This window comes from Pungitius pungitius, chromosome 10, assembly GCF_949316345.1.
Source record: "Pungitius pungitius chromosome 10, fPunPun2.1, whole genome shotgun sequence".
In the NCBI taxonomy this organism is placed as follows: Eukaryota; Metazoa; Chordata; class Actinopteri; order Perciformes; family Gasterosteidae; genus Pungitius; species Pungitius pungitius.
The window spans coordinates 1,867,007-1,883,021 of record NC_084909.1 but is presented as its reverse complement, the minus strand read 5'-3'; the positions used below and the strand labels follow the sequence as shown (position 1 = coordinate 1,883,021).

Genomic DNA, 16,015 nt, shown 5'->3' with positions numbered 1-16,015 from the left:
CTGTACATAAATCACCATTATACATAGAATAACAATAACATAACAGTAGGTGTGGAGCTTGAGAAGCGAACAAAATATTTGAATTGATTTTTGAACATCCTATTGTCCTTTTGTCATATACGAGACAAATAGTTCATGGCTTCATTTTATAATATGCTCTAAGTTAGAAGAGATAGAAATGAATATATATTCTTGTTTACTTTTACATTTTTTTATTGTTAGTACTTGGACGAAACAATTGTGGATGAATTGAGAGAAAAGTTTTTTGACAAATTGAAACAAACATAATATGATGCAAATATACGATGATATACTTATTATGTGCGATCTATAATACGATTAATTCGTTTAAAATATTCAAATGAAGGTATATTTTTTGGGGCATGCCTTAGCTTTTGTGATTATTTCTATCATGTGAACACATACACAATCTACACCCACATAATAATCATCCGAATCATATTCTTCCAAATCTATTTTATTAACAATGTGGAAACAACCCAACAACCGTTAGAGTCGCATTACGTTGTTATTATCATTATTATTATTATTGTAAACACTTGGGCGGAACCATTCAAACTCAAAACATATAAAACCCTTACGGACGACTTTAGCCGCGGACCTATTTGTCCCGCTATTATTATCTTCCGACTCCCACAAGATGCGCTGACACAACGTCACGAAATGGGGCAAAGGGGTCCAGGACGTAGCGCTAGGGGTTTTTATGTTTCATTTGAGTAGGTTTTAGATGGCGGCGCTTTAACGATGCACACCCAGATGCTGTGCAGCGGCACGTCGGCGGCCGTCGCCGCCCGCAGAGTGCGACACATTTTGGGATCTGTTCTGGGAAGAGACGGCTGGAAGTGGAGAACTCATGAGGTCAAACGTCTCAACACCTCCTCAGGTGAGCCGCGACGCTCGTGACAGGGCCGTGCCGCTCAAAGGCCCCGCAGAGCGAGAGAGAAAAAAAGAGTGGGACACGTAGGACGTCGTTTTCAGTCCGAGGTAGCTAACGTTAATGGGTAACTTTTAATAGCTACCGTTAGCTATTCCGAGTCACACACCAGTTCCGTGTTGTCTCTGACGACCAAGTGATACACAATTTTAGCTCCGAGCTAACGGCTCTCCGCTTTGAACGTCGCGGTGGGCTCGCGCGTTGCTGGTGTTCGACCTAGCTCGTGGCGGGATGACATGAAGGTGTCCGGCTGAGCAAAGCTAGCTATTAGGTCAAAGGTGAAAGCCAGAGGTAAGGTGGCCCGTGTCGATTCACGTTATCCACGGACGCCATGATTTGAATGAACTCGCCACAATCAGTCAAGCATACGGGGCTTTCCGTAGAGGTCAATTCAAGTTCACGCAAACACAATAAATCAAGTCTTGAACAAGTATATAACAAAATAGTTAACGTCAACTGTGGATACGGCCTCTCTTTTGGGCCCTGAGCTGTTTGCATGTACTTTGTCCATCTATATCTATAGATATACCAAGTCTATAGATATAGATATATGATTACTGTCATTTGACTCCACCCAGATGCGCAAAGTTATTGGTCCGCATCACAGTATCCCACATGGTTTAAAGTGGACTGCTGCTTAAGAACACTATGGACCATCAAGTGTATCGATTACGTAAACCTGACTTAAATCAGTCCACATATTGCGTGCACTTAGACTGACATTAGTGGAACAGTTTTTTTTTTTAATGGAGCAGTTTTATGGAGCAGTCCACTGGTGTTGAGCATGCTGTTAATGATGTGTGACAATGAGCCACACCGTGCACAGAATAGAACAGAGCCTCAGTTACTGCTGCTGGTAACACCTGTGCCTTTCCTGCGACCAGAGAGTTTTGTCTGCCGTGAAAAGGGCCCGGTTCTACAGCCGAGGGGAAGCCATCAATCATTTCATTGTTCACACCAGTGCTTCTCCCACAGTGGAGTTAAACAGTCCGCAGCGAGGCTCTGTGTATCTGTCAAACCAAAGCGCTCGTGTAGAAAACCAGCAATGTCGATGTCGATGTTTGCAGGCGACACAGTGACGATTGGGGAGATCTCCTACAAACTCAAAACACCCCGGAATCCTGAGCTCGTTCCCGTCAAACACAGTATGTAAAATCCTCCCTCAGAAAAGCGCATTGCATCAAATGAGAAGACGACACGTCAACAACGACGACGACAACGGATAAAAGATGAACGTTACTCCAGCTTTACGTTTGTTTGGCGTTGCTAGTTTCAGACTCCTTACCCCAGACGGTGGTTCAGCACCTACGATGGATCATGCAGAAAGACCTCCTGGGGCAGGATGTGTTTCTCATCGGTCCCCCCGGACCGCTGAGGCGATCCATAGCCATGCAGTACCTTGTGAGTAAATACGGGACGCAGGCAAGATACGTGACAACAAATGGCACCAGCAATGTGAAACAGAAGCAGAAAAAACACAAATCTCAATGTTATTATTCTGTATATTTTATATTCCCGTTATTGTAGATATTCCCTTTAGTGTTTGTAGTTCCTTCTGGAGATGGAGATTATATATATATATATATATTTTCTTTTTGCAAAAGCCTCAATCGTCTCTGTGGTTTTCTAAAGTTCTGACTGGTTTCTCTTGCTGCTGGCCAGGAGTTGACCAAACGGGAAGTAGAGTATGTCGCTCTGTCCAGAGACACCACGGAGACCGACCTGAAACAGAGGCGAGAGATCCGCTCGGGGACGGCCTTCTACATAGACCAGGTTTAGTATTCCTCTGAATCTCATTCAAAGAATGTAAAGTTGACGTAAATCCGCTTTTCCAGTTATTAAATATATGTATTTATTTGGCTCAACAACATTTAATGATAAACTGTGATGACCTCCCTACATGTTTTTTGAGTGTGAATGTCTGTTTGTATTTGCTGCCCCTGTAATCGACATGTGACATCTCGGGCACCGCTTCTTGCAAATATTGGAACATACTCGCACTCACACATCGTTTCCTGCTCAATACAACAAACTGAGAGGGTTTAACTAAGATTTTTTATAATTTAGACTTGGCATCGGAAACAGACCATTGGAAACATTATTTTTTTCAGTTTTGCGTTTAAATGGAATAAAATACCATGCATTTTTAATTCAGAACCCTTCTAAGGTTCTGGTTGTGTGAGACGCTGCTCGAGGTAACATGACCAAAACTAAAAGTTAATCAGTTGAAGCAAAGCATGCAGCATGAAGTGAGCATGCCGTGTCTTCTCTACTTCTCTGTTACGGCGATGCACAAACGGCTCTGTTCTGCTCCATGCCATCTTTTCATGGATCAAGCTTCATGCACCCCCACGCTTTGGGGGGAGTCAAATAACCATGGAAACCAGCAGTGCCTCGGCACTCCGACTGGTTCCTCTGAGGAGAACTTTCTTGTCTCTTGTTCATCCCCGTTAATTTCTCACTGGTAAGTGAACAAACCGTTGTGGGCAACAACAGCCAAAATCTAAATAAACCTTCAAGAGCCAGCAGGGACAAAGGATGATGAAATGAGATAGTTAACAGGCGTATTGCTAATTAGCACACGGCTTCATGCGTGTAAAAAATACAAACAATTCAAACACAAACGCCATGGAAACAGGGACTCTTTTTTTTTCCAAATGTATCCTACGCACAGTTATCCTTAAGATTTTACTCCTAAACCTTCAAGAGCAGCAACACTCTCGGCAACATTTCATATAATTAGGCTGAAGCTTCATGGGGGTTACTGCAGTGCCACGCATAAATATGCATCATTATGAAATAGGTGAGGTTCTTTTAATCAAACTATATATGTACTATATTGTTTAATCTTTCTCAAAACTGTGTTTTAATCTTCTGGAAATTGACGTCCAGTTTGTGAAATGACATCACGTTGAAACTCCTAAACGGGGCCCGTGGGACGTGGTGTCATTTAATAAGACACACCGCTCACACCTTGATTAAATATTGGGTAGTTGGTATCGTGGTGTTAAAATACTGCAAATTTAATTGAAACCTAATCAACGGCGACACTCGATCCGGCCCGACACCAGATATCCGCGTCGGTGTATCCGTGGTTCCAAATGCTCTGAAGCATTTCATACGGTGACGTGTCGATACTTTTAATTCTGTTTCCTGCGGCAAAGGGGGACAACCAGCCGACACCCTGAGGATCATCTGCCTCCCACCTCCTCAAAATGAAAGCAGGTGTCCATTGTTTCCACGGCAACGGCTTGTGAACAGATGCACCACCTCTATTGGCGCCTCTTGATAGTTTTGCTTATTTCTGGTCCTCCTCAAATCGGATGAAATCCCGAGGAAAGTGTTTCTTTCGCATGCGCCGGTGGGATCGACCGGGCAAACGTGCAGCGTCGCCGCGCTTCGCCCTCATTTTTGGGCGATGGATCGACGGCGTGGGTGCGAATCAGCGAGCGGTCCTCTCGGAGAACGGTTGGGGTGTCGTGGGAGGTGTTTGTGTGTTAACTAGGACATGGCGGTATTCCTCCGGGCCCTGTGCTCATTTGGAGCCCTACATTCAAACCGTCCCTATGCCTGCTCTCCTCCCCCCCCCCCCCCCCCCGCCCCCATTCGCCCACTTCACTCTGGTCTCTTTAGTTCTTAATCTTTCTTTTATGCACACAACGTCTCTTTGGACAACGATTGGGGACATCGTGGACAGACCTGTGCAAACTGGGCATCAAAATGAGTAAGAGACATCCTAAACAGAACCGAGCTCCACAGAGTGTCCGGTTAGTGCGGAATTAAAGCAACGGCAGAAACAAATTGGCAGCAGGGACACATGGTTGATCATGTGACCTGAAGTGAATCGGGATAAAGACCTGAACACATCATCAGCCCACTGGTGCACACACGACTCCACTATAACTCATATGTGAACGCTTGGTTGAAAGTGTTTGAAAATACAATCAAATCCCAAATCTGCAAATCTTCAGGCGTACATTCTGCTTTCAATGCCAGTCGGGATTTTCTGTTTGATGGCCCAGAACTTAAAGCACACTAAAAGTCGGCCTGATCTCCTTCAGTCTGGGTCCTTCACGCAGAGAGTTCCACAGAACACGACTGAATGGCACCAAAGCTTCACATGTCACTGCAGGCCTCACACTCCTCACATGCATGCTGCGAATCCCTTCATTATTTTACACTATCTGTAATCTCATCCCCAGCATTGTGTCAGAGAACAAGGCCCGGCTGTGCACCCCCCCGCCGCCCTTGGCTCGCTCACCACCGTGCGTCACTCACATTTTTAACAATCATCTGATTATAGCGCTGGTGCTGAAAATGGATCAAGAGTTAAATATAGAGCATCTGGTCCTCGCTGTAGTTTTATGGCTGCCACGTATTTACATCCTCACCTAATTATATGGCCACTTGCTCTGCGGTGCAGCCAGACAGCTAAAGTTTCCTGCCTCTTGACGTCAGACGGGCCTTTTGATTTCTGCAGAAATGTGCGTCTACACAAAAACACACACACACACGCTGCTGAAACTTTTTCATCCCTCAGTCGGTGGTAGAAAATAAGCATTCCGAAAAAAGCTGCTACTTAAAAAAAAAAAAAAAAGTTTGGTCTGTAGGATGTTCTGAACACAATAAGCTGAGGACATCCTCAGGAAGGCTTTAATGGAGAGCTCTTTTTGTCGTAAGAGCGGTAACAACTGAAGCACCGTCGCGCCGCTCTCTCTCTCTCTCTCTGCACGCAGGGTCAGAGGTCGCGCTGGACAATGGCGCAGCAGATTTGTTCATCTGATTGCTATTATTAGGGCTTAGCCCCCCCCCGCCCCCTCCCCCACCTCTCCTGATTCTTTCTGGGGTATTGATCGGGCTCCTCGTGTCCCCAGTGTGCCGTGAGGGCGGCGACCAAAGGCCGGGTCCTGGTCCTGGAGGGGCTGGAGAAGGCGGAGAGAAATGTGCTGCCGGTGCTCAACAACCTGCTGGAGAACCGGGAGATGCAGCTGGAGGACGGACGCTTCCTCATGTCAGCCGAGCGCTACGACAAGCTGCTGCAGGTCGGAGCCGCGCGCCGGGCCTACCCGTGTCTCTGCTTTCTGAAAATGGAAAGATTGTGTTGCTCCTTTCTGTCGTCGGGAGGCTGCAGTCGATTGAGCCTTAAATATCTGAATCTTCACACTTGGAGCAGTGAATTTTCACACGACTCCTACAGAGCTTTCCTTTTGTGCCGTTGCCATGAATACGGTGTATTTACTTAATACATGAGCATGGCATTGGCAGCTGAAACGTGTACGTTGATTTCAGGATCACACCACAGAGGAGCTGGACAGCCGGAAGATCGTCCGGGTGAGTGAGGACTTTCGGGTCATCGCTCTCGGCCTTCCGGTCCCCAAGTACAAGGGCAACCCCTTGGATCCTCCTCTCCGCTCTCGCTTCCAGGCCAGAGATGTCTATTACCTTCCGTTCAAGGTCAGTGTAAGGGGCCCAAAGGCGACCTGACCCCGACCGTTTCACCAACCAGAGTGTTTTCATGATGAGAGAAGAGTAACTCGTTCTTCCCAGCAATCTCATTTTCATCTCCCTGAACAATAATAAATAATACAGACTGTGAAGAAACTTTGCTGGAACGACATTCTAAGAAAACAACATTCCCTGTAAATCTTCCCCGGCAGCTCGTGCAGTAAAAAAACGGGACAAACTACCGCTGTGTCTTTCATTATATCATTTGCTGATTTTTACGTTGTCGGCCTGCGGCTGAACTCATCTCGGCATGTGGCTGTCTTTTCAGGACCAGCTGGAGCTGTTGTACACAGCGGGACCAAACATCGCCGCAGAGAGGTAATCGATTCGCCGGTAACTCGTTTGCCGACGGTCTTTTAAAGTCTCCAGAAGTCCCTGAGGCGTTTACTTTCATGGCAGGGTGTCCCAGCTGCTGTCTCTGGCCACCACGCTGTGCTCGCAGGAGTCATCCGACCTCGGCCTCCCCGACTTCCCCGTGGACAACCTGCTCCCTGCCCTCCGGGTGCTGGTGAGGGCCCGCCCCCAACACCGCCTGACGGTCCCCTTTTATGTAGAGACGGAGAAAAGGATCAGAGAGAAGACCTAAGTTTGTTTGTTTGTTGTGTTGTTGTTGCAGAACGCTTTCCCCATGCTGTCCTCCCAGCAGCTGCTCCAGAGACTTTACCCCTACAGCAGCATCCTGGGAAAGGAGGGCCGCGCCGCGGTGGAGGGCGTGCTCGGCGTGAGTCCAGATGTGCCGTCTCCTCATCATCTGTCGAACACTTGTGGCACCGCCACACTCGAAGGTTACTCACGTGCGTTCCTATCCCCCCCCCCCCCCCCCCCCGTAGCGGTTTGAGCTGTTGGATGGGCGCCGTCAGCCAGCTCCCAGCGCCATTACCAGCGTCTCCAGGGCGACGGACCTCGAGGGCCGCGCAGATGTCTCGCTGCGCGTCGCCGACCAGGACGTCACCTTTCAGGTACCCGTGTGTGACCAGATTATAAAGACTTTATTAATGAAACCAAAGCTTCAGTCTGTTGTGCTCTGGATTGAACTGTAATGTGAGCTTTCTTCTCATTTTGCTTAAAAAACACATTCTTGCCCTTTTATCATCCATCTACTTCCTAGTTTTGGAGACATCAGCCTCAGAGTCCTTCTGTGGCTGGTTGTTCTCCCACGGTATGATGCTTTGAACTATTTGATTGTCTCACAAGGCCTGTGGGTAAAAAAAACAAAAGGTCAAAACGTTCCAATTTTTGATATTTTAAAAGCATTTAAACAGACAAGAAAGTGGGTCTCTATTACATGATTTTCTTTTGAACATATCCTTAGTTTAAATAATCCGATTGGACCTTCATCAAATTCTGACGCGTGATCCAGTCAATCATTCCACAGAGACGTGCATCGTCCCGCGTCTTTTTTTCTGCCGAGGGTCAACGGGCCAAACGCAATCCGCACCTCTCCCCCGCCCGGGGAAGGTGTTTTTCCCACACCTGCGTGTTGTTCACGGCAATCTGTCGTCTTCCCCAAACCTCAGGTCCCCGCCGGCGTCAAGGAGACGCGTCCGCCGAGCAGCAGCCTCGCCTTCATCAGCACGCCGAGCCACTCGCAGCTGATGGCGGAGATGATGCAGTCACACATGGTGAAGGACGTCTGTCTGATAGGAGCTAAGGTAGCTACTCGGTATCCAGCTAATTCACCGCCTGTTTAAATGGTTAATGGTTAACTTTTTTACCTAAAGAAAACTTCTTGCACATTATTTACATTTTTGAATGTTCAGTTTGCACTGAAGTGCAAATGCCAATCTCACGGTTCTGATTGCATAAAAAACACAATTTGGATATTACTCATAAGTTTGTGTGTTCCACATAGCAAATTTTTTTGCACTATAGGGCGCACTAGATTATATGGCGCGTTGTCAATGAATGTTCTATTTTCAGATAAGTCCGTCAGTCAAACTTTATTAAAACGTGTTCACAATAACTCAACATTATTCAGACGTTAACGAGCGTATTCACAATAACTACCAACCCTGTTCAGTTATAACACGTAAAATACAACACAATACACTCACCTTTTCAGTTTATTCCTCGATCATCATCAAATCATTTTGGGGTCCTTATACACCCACTGTAATATTATGGTGATGCACAGTATGTGTTACTCCTGGCTACGTTAGCCGTAATGCTGCAGGCGGTGCGGCTTTGTAGTTTGTACCAAAGTTGTAACATTTTGAGCGCCTTGTACCACACAAAATCGCCAGTAAGCAGAACCAGAATTAATCCATACATGAGGCGCTTCGGATTACGAGGCGCACGTCGTTTTTTTTGATAAATTTAAAAGCTTTTGAGTGCGCCCTATCTTGCAAAAAGAACACGGTATGCGTATTAAGATACGTGCATGTTACACACGGGGAATGTGACCTCTGGCCTTTGTGTGCTTTCCAGGGTTGCGGCAAGTCTGTGATCGCGCGAGAGTTCGCCGAGATGCTGGGTTACAGCATCGAGCCGCTCATGCTCTACCAGGTAAAGGAGAACGAGCCTGTTGTTGTTTGGGGGGGGGGGGGGGGGTGCATGTCAGTGGCAGATACTCGCACAGCTCTTGACCCGCCTCGTCATGAAGGAGCCATGGGGGAGTTGGGGGGGGGGGGGGAGCAAATTGCCTACAGTGAAGAAGGGTTAATTTAATAAAAGAGGTCGGTCTAAAATAGAAACGGGTTCATAAGGACAAACTCGGGGCTCGGGGCTTTTTTTTTGTAACCATGAGCACATGTAGCATAATGAATGCAAAAGATTGTTTCCCCGCTTGCTTCGCAGTCAGTTGGTTAGTTGCTCCCAGTCTGCATAACAGTGGAGTTTGGCGGTGGGTTACACATGTTTAAAGTATGTAAATTATGACTTTATGACACACATACATACCTGCATGTCAAAAGCTCTCCAAAACCGAGGCCGTGTGTGTTTCTTGTGATTTATAATTGCGGGGATTCCATCCATTTAAAAAAAAAAATGTTTTACTGCATCGTCCCGCAGCTATTTTTAGCCGGCTGAGGTCAGGGGTCACTTGTGCTGCGGGAATTGTGGAATCCTGCGCCGCTCGGTTCATCTCGTGACTTCATGACTTTAGTGAAAACAAGTGGTCACGCGAGGCTTCAGTGGAAATCTGCGCACGTTGGTCCTTCGATGGAGAAAAGCGGAACAACTCCAATAATAAAAGGGTTTCGGCGTAGCAGTTAATGCGTGTCAGCTGATCACAGTTACACGTGTGCATCATGGCATCGAACACAAGCAGAAGACTCAATCCCTCCACCTGCCTTCACTTTGCATTTCCTCGTTGCCGTTTGCTTCCTCTCCCACTTCCAGGACATGACGGCCAGGGACCTCCTCCAGCAGCGCTTCACCCTCCCCAACGGCGACACGGCGTGGAGGCCGTCGCCCCTGGTCACCGCTGCCATCGAGGGCAAGCTGCTGCTGCTGGACGGCATTCACCGGGTCAACCTGGGGACCCTGGCGGTTCTGTCCAGGTTCTTTTTAGTCTGCTAAAAATATACAGTTTGCTCCATTTACACAGTGTATTGTTTTTTTTAAACTTTTTCCACCGTGCTCCGTGTCCCAGGTTGCTCCACGACAGGGAGTTGGATCTGTACGATGGGACCAGGTTGCTGAGGTGGGACCGATACCAGACACTAAAGGAACAGCTGCAGTTCAGTGACGAGCAACTGAAAGAGAGGTACACACGCACGCACACACACACACACACACACACGTGTCTTGTGAAGCTCAGCAGCTTTTGAGGAGCTTCTTGGAGTCCATATTTGCGTCAGACATGGAAACAGGAACGCTGCTTTTTCAAAGACGACAATGAGCGCAGTCTGCATCAGAGCCAAGACAGGAAGAGGCACTTGAAGTGAGGGGGGGGGGGGGGGGAATTCAATTCCAGGTAGAAACGTCAAATCCAGTGAATCATAAGTGGCCGTTAGACTCAACCTCTGTTCTGCACGCGCTCTTTAAAAACCCACCTAAGCCGCCAGGAAGGATGTATGTGGTGGGGCGCCTGCGCTGAAATAAACCCACTTCCTCTTCCTCCACTCATGTGGCTCAGAGAAAATGTTGGTGTGTGTCTGTGTTTATTTGTCTAGCAGCGTTTGATTGTGCGCCCCAATACAAGTTTCAGTTTTTATCGAGCGCAACATTGAAGTTTTCTAGAGTAGCAAAGATCAGACAAAGGGGGAGAGAGAGATCAAAATGAACCGGCCGGTTGCTAATGGCAACAGCATGTCCGTGTACATGAAGTGCATGAAGTGCATGAAGTGCATGTATGTGGGTCACTGATGAATAAGGGGGATAAAACGGAAGTTAAAAAAAAGCATGCAGTTAAAACAGTTATTAAATGGTGGTAAATAATTGGTGGGTTCAGCACGTACCGACAGGAATAGACCAGCGATAAATTGCAAGCGATTTAATGTTTTGACTTAAAAGAAATCAAGTCTTTCTTTTGTAGGATTTATAAATAAATGCCAGCTGCAGGACAACTTTGGCTCTGTGGCTTTAAAATCAACCAACCGTGGTGATAATTGGCCCCGTTAAGAGTTTGCATTGCATCATGTGACAAAACGTCCCGTACATACAGCAGCCGCCGCCCCGTGTGCATCCGCAGGTCCGTCTTCCCCATCCACCCGTCCTTCAGGGTGCTGGCTCTGGCCGAGCCCCCCGTGGTGGGGGGCGCCGGCAGCAGAGGTCAGCAGCAGTGGCTGGGCCCGGAGCTGCTCACCATGTTCCTCTACCACGCGGTCCCCCCGATGGCCATCGCCGAGGAGATGGACCTCATACAGGGACTGGTGAGACACGCCCACTAATCACACCCCCCCCCCCCTTCCCTTCCCCTCCCCCCCGATCCACAGGAGAGACAAACTTTATGTAAGACTTGAAGAAAATGTTGCTATAAATCTTGTCTGTTTAGATGTAAACCAAAAATTAAGCAAATAGTTTTTGCCAGAGACATGAAAGCTTCCAAATAAAAAAAACCCGCTCTCCTCCGGGTGCCGATGGAATGACGCTGTGCACAACTTCGTGGTCTTCATCCAGGAAAACGAGGTTTAATGCAGGATGGGACGTTTTATTGGCCTTTTGTGGAGCTCAGGCAACCCGGAGTTTATTTTTCCAAATAAGTTGAGACTTGGCAGCGACACTGCAATGTGTGTAACGTTAACACAACGTGTCAGCCACGCACACAGAAGAGGAGGCGCTGACCTTGTTTGGCAATTTTTTTTTCCCGTGGTTTTGGCGCGGTTTGGTGCAGCCGACGTGTGACCCCGACTAAATCTCCAGCGCAGTCGTCCTCCGTCCTTCTGGATGTTGCCTTTTAGTAATTGATGACTCAAAATGCACTTCTCTCCTCGCGTAAACACACCCTCCTCTTCATCGGCCCCTCTCATCTCATCCCCCCCCCCCCACCTCCCCCCCTTCCCTCTCTCATCAGACCCGCGATGTTCCAAAGGAAGCGGCGGAGCAGCTCCTGCACCTCACGCACACTCTGCGCAAGACGAACGACCCCACGGTGTGTGTGTGTGTGTGTGTGTGTGTGTGTTTGCATGCACTCACTGCTTTGTTTACTCATGTGTGAGTAATGTATTAATTGCATGGTGTGTGTGTGTGTGTGTTTTCCTCCAGGCGCAGTCTCTGGCCTCTTCCCTCTCCACCAGACAGCTGCTGAGGATCTGTCGCCGTCTCTCTCGGTACCCCGAGGAGAGCATCGCTCACGCCGTCAACAAGGCCTGTCTCTCAAGGTACACACACGCACACACACACAATCCCAGTCCTTGTGGGGTTTTTTTAGCAGGTTGTGGTGCACTTTTTCAGAAACACGCTGTGTGATTGTGAGCACCGTGTTTGTGTGTGTCAGGTTCCTGCCCAGCCTGGCCCGCGCCTCTCTCGATAAAAGCCTCGCCGACTGCTCCGTGCAGGACACGGCAGATCCATCCGAGCCCCCTCGTGACCTGAGCTGTAAGTCCCCAGTCACCATTCAGTGTTTCTGGTACATTTGATAGAGTATTTAGTCGTTGTGTGAGTGCATCATCTCCTGTGTGTGTGTGTGTGTGTGTGTGTGTGTCCAGGTTCGATAGAGGACGGCGTGTTGACCATTGGCGGCGTCTCTGCTCCCGTCCACAGCGCCGCTGAGAAAATGAAGGTCCCAGATGTGCTGTTCTACGATAATCCCCAGGTAGTAGAACACAACGGAGTGTAATAGCGGCCCTGATAAGTGTGACCGAGGAAAGACGTCTATTTACAGGACGTGACCCAGATTTTGAAGGGACACGAGGGGAATGGAGCCCGGATTAGAAACAATAAAGAATAATCCGCCGTGTTTTTCTTGTATTTGCCTCAAAGCATTAAGGATGGCGTTGTGTATTCTCTGCACAGTGCAGTGAGGTCACGCACCACCTGGGATCTTTTCTCTGCTCCTTGTTGTTGTTGTTTTTAATACAACTCTGTCCTTGTTGCAGTGTCTGACACTATTTCATTAAGAGGGATTTAGCTTCTAGTTCTGGCATTAGAAGATGTTATCCAGGGCCGTGCCCTTTGTTGTTGCCTCTTGCTTCTTTAGGAGGGGGGGGGGGTGTTATTGGAAAAGAAAGCCATGTGACTTTTATTCTCTTGCGTATTTCTCTGTGTGTGCAGCAGGAAAACAGGTTGTAATTGTGATCGTTATACCAAAGAGCGAAGATGGTGCAAGACGAGTTCATACCTTCAAACAGGTGTCACGTTCAGAGAGACACACACCCCCCCCCCCCCCCCCCCCCCCTCCCCCCTCGCTTTTAATGTGGACCAGTCTACACGAGGCAGCTCAATGCACATCCAAATAATTGCTCGTTTGATTGAGTACGGCAGCCTGATTGCACACTGCACTTATATATAATATTCTCTTATTAGAGGAGGATTAATTATTTTCTCCAAATGTTGCTGTGCACATGGAAGAGAGTAACACATCCATTACAGATTCGTTGGAGATTTAAACTTTGCTGTGGTGTCTAAACTTAATATTAACTGTGGTATTGATACGGTGCACTATTGAATAAAAGCATAATAAGTCTTAGTAACAAAGTAACAAAGAAAGTTTAGGATCCCCGGTTCAAAAAGGGGACGTTCTGCCTCAATGTGACCCAGATTATCTCTTTCTCACTCTGTCCTGATTCTGCTTTTTTTTTTTTTTTAATTCTCTCCCTGCTTGTGCTGCAGACTGAAATAAAAGTGGCTGAGAGAAGAAGAGAGCAACGGTGTTGCCCTACTTCTTTAAATGACCCGTTTCTGTCTCCAGAGCAGAAGCACAGGTGTAAAATCACAGGAACAGAGGGGGGGGGGGGGCTGCTAACTTCCCAATTTTCCACACAAGTGGTTTTAAGATTGTATTTTTTTCATCTTGCAACAGGGACAACAGAAGCCTTTTCATGGTGTGTGAAATGCGATGTCCACCTGGGTTCAACATCAAGTCCACCCAACTGTTGTGTGTTTTAATGTCTCCGCAGCACATGATGGTGATGGAAGACATGTTGAAAGACTTTCTTTTAGGAGAGCACCTCCTCTTGGTGGGCAACCAGGTGAGTGACGCGTCGCAGTGCTTCTTAAGTGCAGAATATTGGTTCTTGAGCCCTGTTTGGACTGGGCCTGAAACGTAGTGGGCGGAATTTGATTTGATTTGATTGTTATTTCTTCTGCAGGGCGTCGGTAAGAATAAAATAGTGGACCGGTTCCTGCACCTCCTGAACCGGCCCAGGGAATACCTGCAGCTCCACAGGTGAGGAGGACGTGGAGGAGACGTCACGTTGTTTTCATGCGTCCTGCAGTCAGGACGAGATGTCAGTCTGTGGTGTTTTATAATCCAGCCCAAATATCCTCCGCTTCTCCTCGCAGCTTTGATTCCGTCCCACTTTCCTCCGTTCTGGGTCACCGTTTCAAACTTTCTCTGAATAGCTTCCTTCAACAAAAAAAATTGCAATTTATAATTACATCTCTTTTCGGCCGCCCCATGTGACTCCAGCTCGCATGTTCATGGACGGAACAGCTTGTGTGTTATCAGATGTTTTAATGAGGGATGACCTATTATTATTATTATTATTGCATTAAAAGTTCAAATACTTGAAGGTCCCTAACGGGATGTCAGATTCTAAAACGGTCCAAATATATCTGCTGTGGTCGGACGCAATTATGACGCATCTAAGCACAAATAATCACATGTTTCTTTTTAGGTCTTGTTTTTCTCAAACAGAGGAACAAAGAAACTCTATTCCAGGCAGATGTGAGCAGCCAGCAGTTTGGCTTACTCCCCTAACAGCCGTCCCATCAAAGGGGGTCAGGAACTATTTTGGTCATGGGTAAATTAGGCCATCCTTCCCCAGAAAAGGGACTTCACATGCCCATATTAGAGAGTCGGAGACCATTGGAAGAAGTCTCTGTTAACTCCACTGATTCTTTAAATACTCGCCCGCCCCCGCAGAGCCGCGTGCCGCGAGCTGAGGAGACATCCTCGCTGTAGTTTGGCTGGTTCATCAGAGGCGGAGGTGTGGATGGAGCCACTAATACTGACGTATGCAAACCTGAAGAACTGAGGTATCGGCTCCGTCCCCCTCAACGGGATTTGGGTTAAAACGCGTAGAGACGACTCGAGTCCTCGCCTCGGCCCGTGTGTGAACCACGGGGCCTATGAAGAGAAACCAGGACGGCTCCGGGGGTCACACCTGGAGATGTTGGGGAGGGGTTGAAGAGAGAGATGTTCAGAGGAAGAAGGAGGCCGCAAGGGACGCAAATTATCTTTTAGTTAAAGGAAAATTACACCAGACTGTCCTTCAGACGTGGGAGATACGTTGAACAAAACCACCTCCTGAAGGTCAATGGAGATCTACGTTATGCTTCCCCCCCCGTGGTAATTCTTCATTTGTGAGCACGAAATGTATTTTTTTTACTCAGAGATACGACCGTCCAGACTCTGACTTTGCAGCCCTCCGTCCGAGATGGCATCATCATGTACGAGGACTCGCCACTGGTCAGTTTAGCACACTTTTACATTTTTACAGCATCACTCTCCCCGTATGTCGTTCATACTTTAAACCAACAGCTGTTTGCAGGTCAGTAAATCCACCAAAAAGACTTTTGCAGCGGCATTCTGCTCCCGGTCTGGTCTTTTAAGGGTTAAAATATCAATATCCAAATGAGTGCTCCTACCTTAACAGGTGCAGGAGGAGAGAAAGGGACAATCTATCCGTACCACGGGAATAACTGGCCTTTAAAGGGGAAATTCCTGTTCGTACTGTGATTTATTATTTCAGCCAAAAAGGTGCCGCCTGCCACCATAACTGTGCGCGTGTGTGTGTGTGTGTGCGTGTGTGTGTGTTTGTACACACACAGGTGAAGGCAGTGAAACTGGGTCACATATTGGTGATTGACGAGGCGGACAAAGCTCCCACCAACGTCACCTGCATCCTCAAAACCCTGGTGGAGAGCGGAGAGATGATCCTGGCCGACGGACGCAGAATCCTCTCAGGTACACACACACACACACACACACACACACAGGGACCTTGACAA

The 16,015-nt window shown here is 47.7% G+C and overlaps 1 protein-coding gene across 1 annotated transcript in view; it reads left to right on the top strand.

The window, feature by feature from the left end:
- Positions 1–360: 360 nt before the first annotated feature.
- Positions 361–16,015, top strand: part of vwa8 (von Willebrand factor A domain containing 8) — a 34,711-nt gene continuing 19,056 nt past the window's right edge. Inside the window, exons 1-23 of the mRNA XM_037488075.2 lie at positions 361–904; positions 2,023–2,100; positions 2,226–2,356; positions 2,618–2,728; positions 5,830–5,997; positions 6,245–6,409; positions 6,729–6,778; positions 6,860–6,968; positions 7,077–7,181; positions 7,291–7,419; positions 7,978–8,112; positions 8,888–8,965; positions 9,800–9,960; positions 10,053–10,166; positions 11,094–11,274; positions 11,916–11,993; positions 12,107–12,222; positions 12,339–12,439; positions 12,550–12,656; positions 13,960–14,031; positions 14,152–14,228; positions 15,398–15,473; positions 15,836–15,971. Of these exons, the coding sequence (XP_037343972.2) occupies positions 766–904; positions 2,023–2,100; positions 2,226–2,356; positions 2,618–2,728; positions 5,830–5,997; positions 6,245–6,409; positions 6,729–6,778; positions 6,860–6,968; positions 7,077–7,181; positions 7,291–7,419; positions 7,978–8,112; positions 8,888–8,965; positions 9,800–9,960; positions 10,053–10,166; positions 11,094–11,274; positions 11,916–11,993; positions 12,107–12,222; positions 12,339–12,439; positions 12,550–12,656; positions 13,960–14,031; positions 14,152–14,228; positions 15,398–15,473; positions 15,836–15,971 (2,617 nt within the window). The 5' untranslated portion in view covers positions 361–765. The remainder of the gene's footprint in view (positions 905–2,022; positions 2,101–2,225; positions 2,357–2,617; positions 2,729–5,829; positions 5,998–6,244; positions 6,410–6,728; positions 6,779–6,859; positions 6,969–7,076; positions 7,182–7,290; positions 7,420–7,977; positions 8,113–8,887; positions 8,966–9,799; positions 9,961–10,052; positions 10,167–11,093; positions 11,275–11,915; positions 11,994–12,106; positions 12,223–12,338; positions 12,440–12,549; positions 12,657–13,959; positions 14,032–14,151; positions 14,229–15,397; positions 15,474–15,835; positions 15,972–16,015) is intronic.